The sequence below is a fragment of the Hordeum vulgare genome, chromosome 4H, assembly GCF_904849725.1.
Source record: "Hordeum vulgare subsp. vulgare chromosome 4H, MorexV3_pseudomolecules_assembly, whole genome shotgun sequence".
Classification (NCBI taxonomy): Eukaryota; Viridiplantae; Streptophyta; class Magnoliopsida; order Poales; family Poaceae; genus Hordeum; species Hordeum vulgare.
This window is the reverse complement of record NC_058521.1, coordinates 600,003,535-600,018,286: the sequence shown is the minus strand read 5'-3', so window position 1 is coordinate 600,018,286 and position 14,752 is coordinate 600,003,535. Positions and strand designations below refer to the sequence as shown.

The 14,752-nt window shown below is 46.2% G+C and overlaps 1 protein-coding gene across 1 annotated transcript; it reads left to right on the top strand.

Annotated features, from left to right (window-relative positions):
- Positions 1-11,758: 11,758 nt before the first annotated feature.
- On the top strand, positions 11,759-12,894 carry LOC123447485 (pollen allergen Phl p 1-like). Its single transcript, XM_045124090.1, has one exon. The coding sequence runs from the start codon at positions 11,798-11,800 to the stop codon at positions 12,584-12,586; it is 789 nt and encodes a 262-aa protein (XP_044980025.1). The 5' UTR covers positions 11,759-11,797; the 3' UTR covers positions 12,587-12,894.
- Positions 12,895-14,752: the final 1,858 nt, after the last annotated feature.

The following is a 14,752-nucleotide window of genomic DNA, read 5'->3' as shown; positions in this document are numbered from 1 at the left end:
TTCACGGGCTTGTTCCCGCTGTCTGTAAACCTCCTCCAGCCGTAGTTTCTCTTCTTGGTTTTTCCTTATCATCTCATCAAGAAAATCCCTCTGCTCCACACAGTACTCTTCCCACTCTTTCTTCTGCGCTGCTTTCTCCTCTGCTTCAGCCTTCTCGCGGCGCTCTTCCAAGTCCCAGCTAGCCCATGCACGACGACCTCTTTCACGAATCTCGGTCACCGCCCAGTCAGGCATTTCCGTGTCAATCCAACGATAGTACATGCGGAGAGGAGGAGGAGACTACCAGGAGGATCAGATTCAAGTAAACAATAATATCAAGTAAACAATAATCTGGATGACTTGAGCATACCGGAGGCCTGATGTACGCAGAAATAGATTCGGGTGGATCAGATTCATAATTGGCGTACATGAAAAACTTCATGGCCAACCAATCTGAAAAATCCTCCACCTCCTTCACCTTGCAGAGATCACCGCACCAACATCGGACTGCTTCCACACCCCGAGGCAAACTCGCACTCTTCATTTTGTTAGGCCTGATGCTATGATCCGAGCAAGGCAAACTCATATTGACTAAAGCGGTGGTAGTGTTCTCAAGTGAGGTTGGATGACAGAGGAAGGCAGTCCAATGCCTCCTTTTATAGACCGGAAAGGAAACGTGGAAATTTTGGCGGGAACGGAGGAGGGAAAGGTGGCGGGAAAGGAAACGTGGAAATTTTGGCGGGAACGGAGGAGGGAAAGGTGGCGGGAAAGAAGACGTGAAAATTTTGGCGGGAACGGAGGAGGGAAAGGTGGCGGGAAAGAAGACGTGAAAATTTTGGCGGGAACGGAGGAGGGAAAGGTGGCGGGAAAGAAGACGTGGAAATTTTGGCGGGAACGGAGGATGGAAAGGTGGTGGGAAATAGTGTGCTTTGAGATGCTAGTAGGTTTTCACATGTGTGGCGCCTAAGCCTTGGGCGTTGCACATGTGTGGCGCCTAAGGCTTAGGCATTGCACAACTAAATGGTTCACAACAATAAAACAATTTTGACTGCAACTAAATGGTTCACAACAAGTGCAACAACATCATCATATATTTAGACAACATTTTTGACAGCATCATCATCATATATTTAGACAACAACTAAATGGTTCACGACAAGTGCAACAACAACTAAATGGTTCACAACAAGTGCAACAGCAACTAAATGGTTCACAACTCGAAATAGTTCACAACAAAAGTAAATGGTTCACAACACAAGTGCAACACCAACTCCAAATGCCTCCGGTTCACATCTTGGGGCCTCGTCCCCTCTTAGAAACTAGCTTCTTTCTTTTGGCAACCACAAATTGCTCCGTGTCATCCGACTCATCGTCAACGTCATCCTCATCCTCATCGTCCATGCTTCTCATCCTTGACAAACGAGAGCCCCCGGCGACCGGGTTCTTTCCTTTCGCATAATCATCCGGTGAGTACTGCCTAAATTCCTTCCTAGGCTTCAACATGTAAGCGAAGCGTTGGAAAGCCTTCAACATCATCCCGTCCGCAACCTAATACATATGAAGGTTGAAAGTTCAAAGTTGAAGGTTCAATGTTGAAAATGTTTTATGGCTATGTCATACCTCACGAGTGTCAACATCATCCTCTGCAGTATTTCTTTGGGTATGAGCTGCCGAGGTAATGTCACCATCGTCCATACGAGCGCCCGAAGAAGCTGAATCGTCTAGAGTATTTCTTTCGGATGAACCGGATCTCGAAGGTGAAACATATTCAGGGTCACGGCAACCTAAAATGTTGGATAGGCGCCGTAACTTCTAGCCCAGTTCCTGTTAGATTCAAATATAAATGACATATATTAGGTAACCTATAATGTTGCATTCGTGGGCAAAATAATAATAATGACACAACACCTTCATGAAAAGACGAAGTGCAGATTCTCCCTTTTTTCCTCCAGGTGTGTTCTCTAGAATATCTTCGGACTCATCAGCTTGTTTCTTGACCTCTTTGCGCTATGATCACAAGACAATGACATGCAAGTGAATAGGTGTACTAGAATTCATACTTAACATAGGTGAGCACACTTACCACAAAGTTCAGGACAGGAGCGAAGGAAGTTTGGTACCCTTCGCGAATTAACTTGTTGTAACGGCCTTGGGCAAGTGCATCGTACTCAGTGGGTTCTTCCAATATGTCCTCCTCGTAAGCTGGCGGACAAATCTCGACACGAGTACTCTCCTGAAACCATCTTAAGTAGTTGTTGAATGCAAGCGGACAATGCTGGCGGTACTGGGTTCGTCGTATGCTCGAAGCTGCCTGCACACTTTGCTCGAACATAATGACTTAGCTCTTATGATGCTTCTGCCAATCCTTGATCTTTCGCTGCCTCCTCCTATCCAACCTGCTTTTAACAAAACACATCAATAGCTCGCTCAACACTAAGAACAAAACTAATCAGTACTTATTTTTTGTTACCTGTGAAGCTGTGTGTCCGTTTCCACCCACTCCGGCGGGTGTGGCTGAAAGAACCCAATTGATGCATCACACGATGCGGGAGATGAAACTCAACCGCCCAATTGCATATAAGGGGACAACGCATTAGCCAAAGATGTCTTTCCTGCACGCATAGTGGATTTAGCTCGAACGTGTGTGCATCACCAAAGTTGTCTCAAATCAGCCCTAATAGCTCCATATATATAGGAGGAGGGGAGGGGAGGCTTGCCTTGAGGCTCAAGGAGCTCCAAGGGCTGCGCACCAAGGAGGAGGAGGAGTCCACCTCCAATCCTAGTCCAACTAGGATTGGAAGGTGGAGTCCTTCCCTTCCTTCCCACCTTTTTTTTCTTTTCTCTTTGATTTTCTATCTATGGCGCATAGGGCCTTCTTGGGCTGTCCCAACAGCCCACCAAGGTCTGGTGCGCCACCCTCAAGGCCTATGGGCTTCTCCGGGGTGGGCTGCCCCACCCCCCCGGTGAACATCCGGAACCCATTCGTCATTCCCGGTAACTCCGAAAACCTTCCGGTAATCAAATGAGGTCATCCTATATATCAATCTTCGTTTTCGGACAATTCCGGAAACCCTCGTGACATCCGTGATCTCATCCGGGACTCTGAACAACATTCGATAACCAACCATATAACTCAAATACGCATAAAACAACGTCGAACCTTAAGTGTGCAGACCCTGCGGGTTCGAGAACTATGTAGACATGACCCGAGAGACTCCTCGGTCAATATCCAATAGCGGGACCTGGATGCCCATATTGGATCCTACATATTCTCCGAAGATCTTATCGGTTGAACCTCAGTGTCAAGGATTCATATAATCCCGTATGTCATTCCCTTTGTCCTTCGTTATGTTACTTGCCCGAGATTTGATCGTCAGTATCCGCATACCTATTTCAATCTCGTTTACCGGCAAGTCTCTTTACTCGTTCCATAATACAAGATCCCGTGGCTTACACTAAGTCACATTGCTTGCAAGGCTTGTGTGTGATGTTGTATTACCGAGTGGGCCCCGAGATACCTCTCCGTGACACGGAGTGACAAATCCCAGTCTTGATCCATACTAACTCAACGGACACCTTCGGAGATACCTGTAGAGTATCTTTATAGTCACCCAGTTACGTTGTGATGTTTGATACACACAAAGCATTCCTCCGGTGTCAGTGAGTTATATGATCTCATGGTCATAGGAACAAATATTTGACACACACAAAACAGTAGCAACAAAATGACACGATCAACATGCTACGTCTATTAGTTTGGGTCTAGTCCATCACATGTTTCTCCTAATGATGTGATCCCGTTATCAAGTGACAACACTTGCCTATGGTCAGGAAACCTTGACCATCTTTGATCAACGAGCTAGTCAACTAGAGGCTTACTAGGGACAGTGTTTTGTCTATGTATCCACACAAGTATTGTGTTTCCAATAAATACAATTATAGCATGGATAATAAACGATTATCATGAACAAAGAAATATAATAATAACTAATTTATTATTGCCTCTAGGGCATATTTCCAACAACTACAACTTGCAAGATAGGATCAAGAACACACATATATTGGCGACAACATAATAGGTTCAGATCTGAAATCATGGCACTCGGTCCCTAGTGACAAGCATTAAGCATGGCAAAGTAGTAGCAACATCAATCTCATAACATAGTGGATACTAGGGATCAATCCCCGTCAAAACTAACTCGATTACATGATAGATCTCATCCAACTCATCACCATCCAACAGGCCTACGATGAGATTACTCACGAACGGTGAAGAGCATCATGGAATTGGCGATGAAGGAAGAATGGTGATGACGATGGCGACGATCTCCCCTCTCCGGAGCCGAGAACGGACTCCACGTTTGCCCTCCAGATGAAGAACAGGAGGTGGAGGCGCCTCCGTATCGTAAAATGTGATGAACTCTTCTCCCTGATTTTTTTACGGATGAAAGGGACTAAATAGAGCTGAGATTGGAGGCGGTGGAGCTTCATGGGCCCCACAAGCCTGCCACGCGCGGCCAGGGGGGGCGCCTGGTGGGCTTGTGGGCTCTCACCTCCACCCCTCCAGTTGATTCGTACGCCAGTATTTTTTATATATTCCACAAAAAATCCCCATAAATTTCTAGGTCATTCCGAGAACTTTTATTTCTGCGCAAAAACAACACCATGGCAATTTTGCTGAAAACAACGTTAGTCCGGGTTAGTTCCATTCAAATCATGCAAATTAGAGTCCAAAACAAGGGCAAAAGAGTTTGGAAAAGTAGATACGACGGAGACGTATCATCGTGCTTGTTCGTAATCTCAAATGATAGGATCTCGATGGCCCATATGGCAATTCAGTCGGTGGCGTCCTTGTTGTTAATGATATTATTCAATGGTACTTTCGATATCACAGTGACCGCACATTCCTGGTAAGAGTGTCATTGTTTATGGACGAGGACCACCAGTTTATATAGCCACCTGGGGATCTAGGGTTACATACAATCGACCTCCTAATATGGGTGTCTTGACCGACCTAGTCTACTTTACTTGGACGCCACGCCGGTCTTCGGTTCTCTCCTCCTTGAATATGAGATGACCACACAATTCGGCCTCCAATTTGTACGGCCCATTAAGTCGGCTACCCGAGGACCCCTTAATCCCGGACTCTCTCAGGGGGTCTATGTGGCGAACATGGAGAAGCACTCTCTATCGACACGGGAAAAGTATCGGGCAGGGCACCTCAAGGAGGCGATATTAGCTTGGGTCAAAAGTGTTTCAATTTTCCAGTGTTCTCTCCCAGCGGTTGAGAAGATTGCAGAGAGGCGGTTCACTAGCCTCGCACTGTGCATCCTTGTGGAAGCAACCCCGAATGAGAGGCTGAGGATCTGGCCGGGAATGAGTCCAACCACCATATATACCCACGTCCTCCGAGGTTGTGCAATGGGCTCTTTGAGAGGTCAAATCTCCAATTCTAGAGCAAGAGGCCCGTTGGTCCCCGTTCGTTCCATCAAGTACTAATGCATATAGTATGTGCGGCTTCTACTAACGGTGTGCGTGTTGAACATCGGCCGACACTCATTTCACTCATATTTATTGTTATTAATTATTGTGATGCACTTTTTATACATTATAACTACCACTTTTAAAATTTCATTAATCTGAAATCATTGTAATGTAGTCCGTGTATGTGGATCAAGATTCAAACTAGAATTTATTTATCAAATGCAATATGATGATATCATCAAGGTGCAATATGTTGTAATTCAATCATGTGGGATTGCAACAATAGCATTGGCGAGCAATAGAAAATGGCCGCCACAGGAACACGCAAATCATGTAGCGGGCAACACCCAGTATTGTGGCGGGCACGCCCTGCGAGCCTTGCCCGTCATTGATGGGATTTTCCCACCCTTCACTTCTTGGCATTCCTGAAGTAGTGTAGGGGTTTGGTAAATGATGTACCGTTGTATAATTTAAAAGGTGATAAATCACTGTTCACAGGCGCATAACATACATCCGTGAAGGTTTGAGGGGCCAGATTAGGTGTATGTGACTATAGAAGCTCTCACCACCAAAAATGCATAGCATAACTCAGCTGCCACACCTCCCTATATTCAAAATAATTTATTAGTTAGAGTAAAAGTAAATGAAGTCCTGGAAGTTTTTATGGAGCTTCACATGATCAATTATTACCCTCGTATAAAAAATTAAACACGGAAGTGTATTTTTTGTTAACACGGTACAGACGCAAGCGTTCATATACACGCGCATACGCTCACTCATATGAACACACACATGCACACCCTATCCCTATGAGCACCTCCGAAAGACCGAGCCGGCTTGTCATCTTGAGATTTACGAAGTCACCATAGGCGCTCGTCGTTGACGGAAACGTCTCCTCCCAGTGAAAGTGTATCACCGGAAATCGTGAAATAAATCCAGAAATAATGCAAGCACCAGGATTTGAATCTTGGTAGGTTGGGGATACCACTGTCCTTCTAATCATCCAACCACAGGTTGGTTTGCTTAAACATGAAAGTGTAGCGGACACTCACATAAAAAGAACTAAAGATACAGTACTGGTATAAAAAAGATAGATATAGCACTGGCAATAGAAAACGGGCGCCACAGGAACACGCAAAACATGTGATGGGCAACACCGAGTGTTGTGGCGGGCATGACGTGAGAGCCTTGCCTGTCATTGATGAGCTTTTCCCACCCTTCACTTTTAAGCATTTCTGTAGTAGTGTTAGGGTTTGGTAAATGATGTACCATTGTATAATTTAAGAGGTGATGAATCACTGTCCACAAACGCATAACATACATTTGAGGGGCCGGATTAGGTGTATGTGACTGTAGAAGCTCTAACCATCAAAAATGCATAGGATCACTCAGCTGCCAGACCTCCCTATATTCAAAATAATTTATTAGTTAGAGTAAAAGTAAATGAAGTCTTGAAATTTTTTATGGATCTGAACATGATCAATTATTACCCTCGTATAAAAATTAAAAAGCGAAGTGTAGCGGACACTCAAATAAAAAGAATTGAAGTTACACTACTGGTATGAAAAAGCTAGATACGGTAATTTGAAGTATTGCACTCGTGCAAAAACATAGAAGCATAAGGTTTTTTTTTTGCTTTGAAGTCCACGGGAATCATTCCTTGGCCAAACTTTCTTTATTCTAGAAAGTTCTGATTTTTTTGCACTTCTTTTCGATCACTAAATTACTTTTGATTAGGGGTGGAGCATGGAGTTTTGAATAAGGGTGTAAGCAATGGTGGTGATATGGACCGGAGTCACATGATGTTCACTAATGATCTCTCTCCCAAAAAATGATAAACAACTATGCTTGGGTAAACAAATTACAGTTGGGCAATTGACAGAATCATAAACGCACCGCAATACTAATTATGCTACTTGATAGTTAGATGTTCAATAGTAATTGGAAGTACGCCAAGACAAGTGGACCGTTTATTCATCAGCATCTACTTACTAATCATCCACCTTGAGATATCTATCCAGAACATCTCGCTGGTATTAAGTTGCGAGCCCCATCCAAAGTGTCAACTTAAAGCAACGGACAATTGCATTAACGAACTATGCGTAAAGTAAACAATCTTGCAACCGTGGTCACAAGCACCGTTGTTTTCTCCCTGGTGGCAACATAACATCCCCTAGTCTCATGTTTTTGTCACTCAAGCTAGACATCGAGGGGCATGAACCCAAAATCATGCATAACGCTCCATGTTGAAGTTACAATCTACTATTCAGCCAAAGCAATAAATAGCAACGGAGAACATGCATGAATCACTAAGGAACATAATATAAAAGGATAATCAAATATATAACTCATAACAATCTGAACATAATCTCATAATCCATTGGATCCCAACAAACCGAGCATAGCAATGACAAGAGAATTACATAAATGCCTTGATCATGTAGGACAGCTCACAAGGGCTAATCATGGAAGCACAAGATTGGAGAGAAGACATCACACAACTACTGGTCATGGACTCATGCTTAAAGGAGGACTACTCACGACAGGTCCAGGAAGCGTCCATGGCAGTGGAGAAACTCCCGGAGGTCAATCCTTCCTCCGGCAGGGTGCCGGGAAGAGGTCTCCTAATGCTCCCGATCTCAGAAGCGTTGCGGCGGCGGAACGATTCAGAAATTCGCGATTCTAGATCCTCTGGAAGCGTCTCCTCTCGGAGGAGTACATATAGGCCAAAGGAGGGCGTCACAAGAGGTGGGACCCACCCAGGTGGCTTGTGGGCGCGGCGAGGGGCCAGGCCGCGCCGGAAGGTCGCGTTGGCAGGTCCTGGCCCCCCCTTTGGCCCATCTTCGGTGATCTGGAAGCTTCTGGTACGCTGATTTTTATATATTTTCTCGGGATTTTTGGGGCTTCGGAAAATTGGGTAAAAGCCCCTCCAAAAAAGACATCAGCACACAGAAACTGGCACTGGATGCACTGAGTTAGTAGGTTAGTCCAAATATGTGTAAAAAGATATAAAAGTGTAGAAAAACATATAACAATGTCACCCAAAAGATCATGGAACAAGTAGAAATTATAGATACGTTTGGGACGTATCACTCGTCAATCGTTAAGATTTCTTGCAGTTATGTGGCGGCGCTACTGACCAGCCCTCCACGGGTATTGCCTTGAAGATGCTCTGCCCAATTTTTGCGACCAGCGTGACGACCTAGCATATTTGAAGGCTATGGGTGGAGCTTGATTCAGGCGGGGCAGAATGTATGGGGCATGGCTTGTCCATTAGTACATCGAGGACTGACCTGGTCCTTGTCCGTGCTCTTTTCGTTGAATGTTGGAGATGACTTGCCCCATGAGCGGGGGTGTGCGCTTTGTCCGGATTTGTCCAGTTCGCTCAGTCAAGCTAGGATCATTGCACATTTGCTGTATTTTCCAAGTGCTTTCCATGGCGCAGTATTTAAGCACTAGGTTTGATAGCTCGACGAGGGTTGGAATCCGACGACGGGAGAGGGCATTGAGGATGGCCACATCTCGACAATGAAGTCGGAAGGCGCTAATAAGCTCCTATTTATCGTGACCCTCAGTCATGTTGTTGAGGAGGAATCTAGTGCAGAAGTAGTGTATTGTTTCCCCTGGTGGCTGCGTGACTTCACATGGGACTGATAAACCGAACTCTTTCACTTTGTGCTCGAGTTGGGTGATGGGTGGGAAAAGATTTTGAGTTCCCGTGAGTTGTAGGTCTGAGATCTCGGTGGCCGCGTCCCTGGGTGGATCACGCGCCGGATTAATCATTGGCCCCGAAGTATTGCCGAGGCGAGATAGATACTTCGGATTATCGGGAAGTCCGGATGATCGGTGACCGGGACGTACACTGTCTTTAATTCTGATAGCCGGTGCAGGGGGTCCTTAACACAACACTTGACAATCTTGATCAGATGCGTGGTGGGCGGGACATGAATTTCCCAGTCGTCGGGTCTGATCCTCGATCTGATTGTGGATCGTATCCGGATTGTGTGTCATGCCCATGGCTTGGATCTGGTCGAGTAGTTCGTGTAGTACCGGGGTTTCGGCGGAGTTCATGCCGCCTGTAAGTTTGGGGTTAGCATGTGTCACTGGTGCTCCGACGTTGCTCAAGGTCGCCTATGAGGTGTAATCGGCTGAGACGAGTTCGGGCGTGTTGAACATGTCGGGCTCTAAGGCCGAAGTAGGGATGAAGGTCGTCCCAGTGGCGAGATCCGCAGCTTCCGAAGACGAAGCATCGGGACCTGCGAGTTCTTTGAAAGGAGCCACAAATCTTGTTAACACCAGGTCTCCCCGGGGGTCAGTGCTGAACTCTAGGCTCCCGAACCTGACTTCCTGACCGGGGGTAGAATTCCCGACCTGGCCAAGACGGTCGGCCGGATTGGCGTGCAGAACGATGCTTCCAAATGCGAAGTTCTGTCCGCGAACGAAAACGTCCTTGTTGAGGATTTCGTCGCTAATGACTAAGCGTGCCATCGATTTTTCCGGCGATCCAATCAGTGGAACTCTCAATGAAAGCACCATTATCGATGTCAAAACTGGCAGATCTCGCGTAGGGAGTCCCAAACTGTGGACCTTGGATCGATGGATTGCAGGAGAAAGGGGGAAACAATATTTACCCAGGTTCGGGCCCTCTTGAGGAGGTAAAACCCTATGTCCTGTTTCATTTTGTTGATGTGGATGGTGATTACAGAGTTGATCTACCTCGAGATGGTATGAGCTAAGCCCTAGATGAGTCAACCTGGCTACATGGACGAGGACCCCCGTTTATATAGCCACCTGGGGATCTAGAGTTACATACAACCGACCTCCTGATATGGGCAGCTGGACCGACCTAGTCTACTTTACTTGGACACCACGCGCGGTCTTCAGTGCTCTCTTCCTTGAATATGAGATGACCACACAATTCGGCCTCCAATTAGTATGGCCCATTAAGTCAGCCTCGTCGTAGTTAATCCCGGACTCTCTTAGGCGGTGTCTGTGGCAGACATGGAGAAGCACTCCCTATCGACACGGGAAAAGTATCGGACAGGGCACCTCAAGGAGGCGATATTAGCTTGGGTCAAAAGTGTTCCAATGTTCCATTGTTCTCTCCCAGCGGTTGAGAAGATTGCAGAGAGGCGGTTCACTGACCTCACAGTGTGCATCCTTGTGGAGGCGACCCCGAATGAGAGGGTGAGGATCTGGCCGGGTATGAGTCCAACCACCATACCCACGCCCGCCGGGGTTGTGCGATGGGCTGTTCCAGAGGTCAAATCTCCAATTCTAGAGCAAAAAGATCGTTGGTCCCCATTCGTTCCATCATGTACTAATTCATATAGTATGTGCGGCTTCTACTAGTGGTCTGCATATTGAACATCGGCTGGCACTCATTTTACTCATATATATTCTTATTAATTATTATAATGCACTTGTTATACTTTATAACTACCACTTTTAAAATTTCATTAATCTGAAATCATTGTAATGTAGTCCGTGTATGTGGATCAAGGTTCAAACCAGAATTTATATATCAAATGCAATATGATGATATGACAAACCGAACCGGGACTAGTGAGGTGAACCGAACCGGGACCAATGCCTGGCATTGGTCCCGGTTTTCATTTGAACCGGGACTAATGGTCTTTCGGCCCTCGGTCAAAAGACCCCTTTTCTACTAGTGAATGCAATATGATGATATGATCCAGGTGCAATATGTTGTAATTCAATCATGTGGGCTTGTAGCAATAGCATTGGCGAGCAATAGAAAATAGCCGTCACAGAAACACGCAAATCATGTGGCGAGCGTGTGGGTCGGATGGCTACCCGTATAGATCGGACGGTTGTCCATGTGTTGGAAGAGCCCCTCGGGTGACGGCCCAAGGACAACGGCGTGTTTTTTTTGGCTTTGAAGTACAAGTTCTGATTTTTTTGCACTTCTTTTCGATCACTAAATTACTTTTGAATAGGGGTGGAGCTGGAGCACCGAGTGCTCCCTCTCACCACCCTCATAGGCATACGGATGTATCCGAATGCATGCCGCAATCAGCCTCACGTACGGCCAGGGCCATGGCCAGCACGCACACGCGACCCATGCATAACGGAAGTCGGGAGAGGTCAGACACCAAGAGCCCCTCGGGTGACGGCGAGCCGCGTCTGCATGCCACGGACATGCTCGCCCAGCGTTCACGGCCAGCCGCTTACGCCACCGACATGGCCGGAGCGTCGTCCCCGGTTTGGTCGCTCCCTGTTGATCTGGCTTATCCTATATATAAAAAACTACCCATCCATCGCAGATACACAGCAGCAACAGAGAAACCAAGACCTAGCAAATCAACTCAAGATGGCGTCCTCGTCGGCGCTGCTGGTTGCGGTGGTGTTGGCCGTGGTCGTGTGCGGCGCGCACGGCATCGCCAAGGTTCCCTGTGGCCCCAACATCACGGCGACCTACGTCAGCGAGTGGAAAGACGCCAAGACGACGTGGTACGGCAAGCCGACGGGCGCCGGGCCCAAGGACAACGGCGGCGCCTGCGGGTACAAGGAGGTGGACAAGGCCCCCTTCTTCGGCATGACCTCCTGCGGCAACGTCCCCATCTTCAAGGACGGCCGCGGCTGCGGCTCCTGCTTCGAGCTCAAGTGCACCAAGCCCGAGGCCTGCTCCGGCGAGCCCACCATCGTCACCATCACCGACAAGAACGAGGAGCCCATCGCGGCGTACCACTTCGACCTGTCCGGCCATGCCTTCGGCACCATGGCCAAGAAGGGCCAGGAGCAGAAGCTGCGCGACGCCGGCGAGGTGGAGATCAAGTTCCGCCGCGTCAAGTGCAAGTACCCGGAGGGCACCAAGGTGAACTTCCACGTGGAGAAGGGCTCCAGCCCCAACTACCTCGCCCTGGTGATCAAGTTCCTCCAGGGCGACGGCGACGTGGTGGCCGTGGACATCAAGCCCAAGGGCAAGGACAAGTGGATCGAGCTCAAGGAGTCGTGGGGAGCCGTTTGGAGGATCGACACACCTGACAAGCTCATCGGCCCATTCTCCGTCCGCTACACCACCGAGGGCGGCACCAAGACCGTCGCCGAGGACGTCATCCCCGAGGGCTGGAAGCCCGACACCTCCTACGAGACCAAGTGAAGTCAAGAACAAGATGCATGACTCTTCTCTTCCGGCCACCTTAATTCATTCATTCATTTTGGCTCAAGAAGAAGAAGAAGAAACCAGCTAGACGCACATATCATATAGGAGTCCTGCATCTGCATGCATGACGAAGGTCATTCGTGCTGTCTGTATAGGGAGAGGGTCATTCATGCATGGACACCTAATAATTTTACTGCATGATGGATAAATAAATTACTGTTGAACAATTGATAAAACAACGGATAATTATGTATTTCTACTGTAATGATCATGTGTATATAGGCATCATGTCTATAAGAAAATAGGCCGACTCCTGCATGCATCTACTACTATTACTTCAATTGAAGAACGCTTCTATGCTTGCCTCTATACTAAGCTCATGACAAACGAAGTAATGCTTGGAGAACGATGACATGATGTAGACAAAGTAAACTAAACCAATATTAATAAACCCCATCGTTTTCTCCTTAGTGCCAGCAAACCAAAGACGCAACTTGTCCCCTTCTGTCACTGGGATATAGAAACTCGTCAGGTTGAACCCACTGCAACGCACAACTACCACTGAAGAAAGATCGAACTACTTGGTCAAAGCAATTCAATAGATCAGATAGATTTACAAAGCTATGACGATCGTGCAAATAAGAGCAATTATAATTCAGAGAGGACTCAAATACATTTCATGAATAATCTGAACATAAACCCACAATTCATCGCATCCCAACGAACGGACCATACAAAAGAATTACATCGGATAGATCAAAGCGAAGATGCGATGATCATTGTATTGAAGATCAAGAGAGAGAAAGAGCCATCTAGGTACTAACTACGGACCCGAAGGTCTGAGGTGAACTACTCACACATCATCACGAGGGCACCGATGTTGATGGAGAGGCCCTCCATGATCGATCCCCTCTCCGATAGAGTGACGAAACAGAGCTCTGGATGGGATCACCGTGGAACAAAGACTTGATGCGGCATAAAAATTGTATCGTGGATGCTTCTAGGGTTTTTGGAATATTAGAGAATTTATAGGCCAGAGAACGGGGCAAGATTGGGCATGAGGAGTCGACAAGGCATCAGGGCGTGCCGACCCCCCTTGGCACGCCTTGTTGCCTTGTGGTCTCCTCGTGCAGCTCCACGTCTCCTCCCGAAGTTTTCAGGTCTTCTTTCGTTCTAGAAAAAATCACGAAAACGTTTCCTGGCAATTGGACTTCGTTTGTTACTCAAAACCTGAAAAACAAAAAACACGTAAAAAACAACAAGTGTCACTTGGCACTGAGTTAATAGGTTAGTGCTTAAAAATAATAGGACAACACTCCGCAACTGCGCCTTGCCGTGCGGCGGCTAGCTAATCATCATCCTAATGAAAAATAGCATTGCTCTACTAATAGGTTACTTTAAAAAAGTATTGCGATGCTGCGGCCAAATCCCTCTCTCTTCATCATGCATGCATACATGCATGCAATAATGTCATTAAGATTCTATTTGATGTTTGAAATTCAAAACGTTTTATCTACAAAACCGTTAATCCAATCGATGATCCGCTTTCACTATTGACTTTCTCACGACGAGTTCTTTGAAACTAGATACCATGTTGACATGTTCCATCAACTATTTTTTCTGTTCATACTTGCCATATTTTTTGACCGATTTGTCATATTATTAACCACTTACTTGCCTGAGAAAAATAACTTAATTGACACTTTTTAATGTTATTTCATACAAAGTCTTGTAACAGTTTTAATTATACATGATATAAAAGCATGTCATAGGTTGTGTTTGTCAATTTAAATATGCCAACTTGTCATATTTACATACAACTTTGTCAGAAAACTATTTTGTGTGGTTGTTAGTTTAACTCTGCCGAGTTGTCATATTTACAAACGATGACCAAAAAAGAAGTCTTGGGGTCACCGGTTTTAAATATGTTGAGTTGTCATATTTTTACGCGTAATCGCCTAAAAAAAGTTATTTGTGCTTGCCAGTTTGATTATGTCGAGATGTCTCATTTATACGCAGCTTCCAAAAATATGACAAATAAGTTATTTTTTATCAGACAAGTAATTGCAACAAATGTAGTAAGTACGAGAAAAAAATTGTTGAAACATGTGGACATAGGATCTAGTTTTAAAGATTTCGTCGAAACAAAGTCAACGGCGAAAG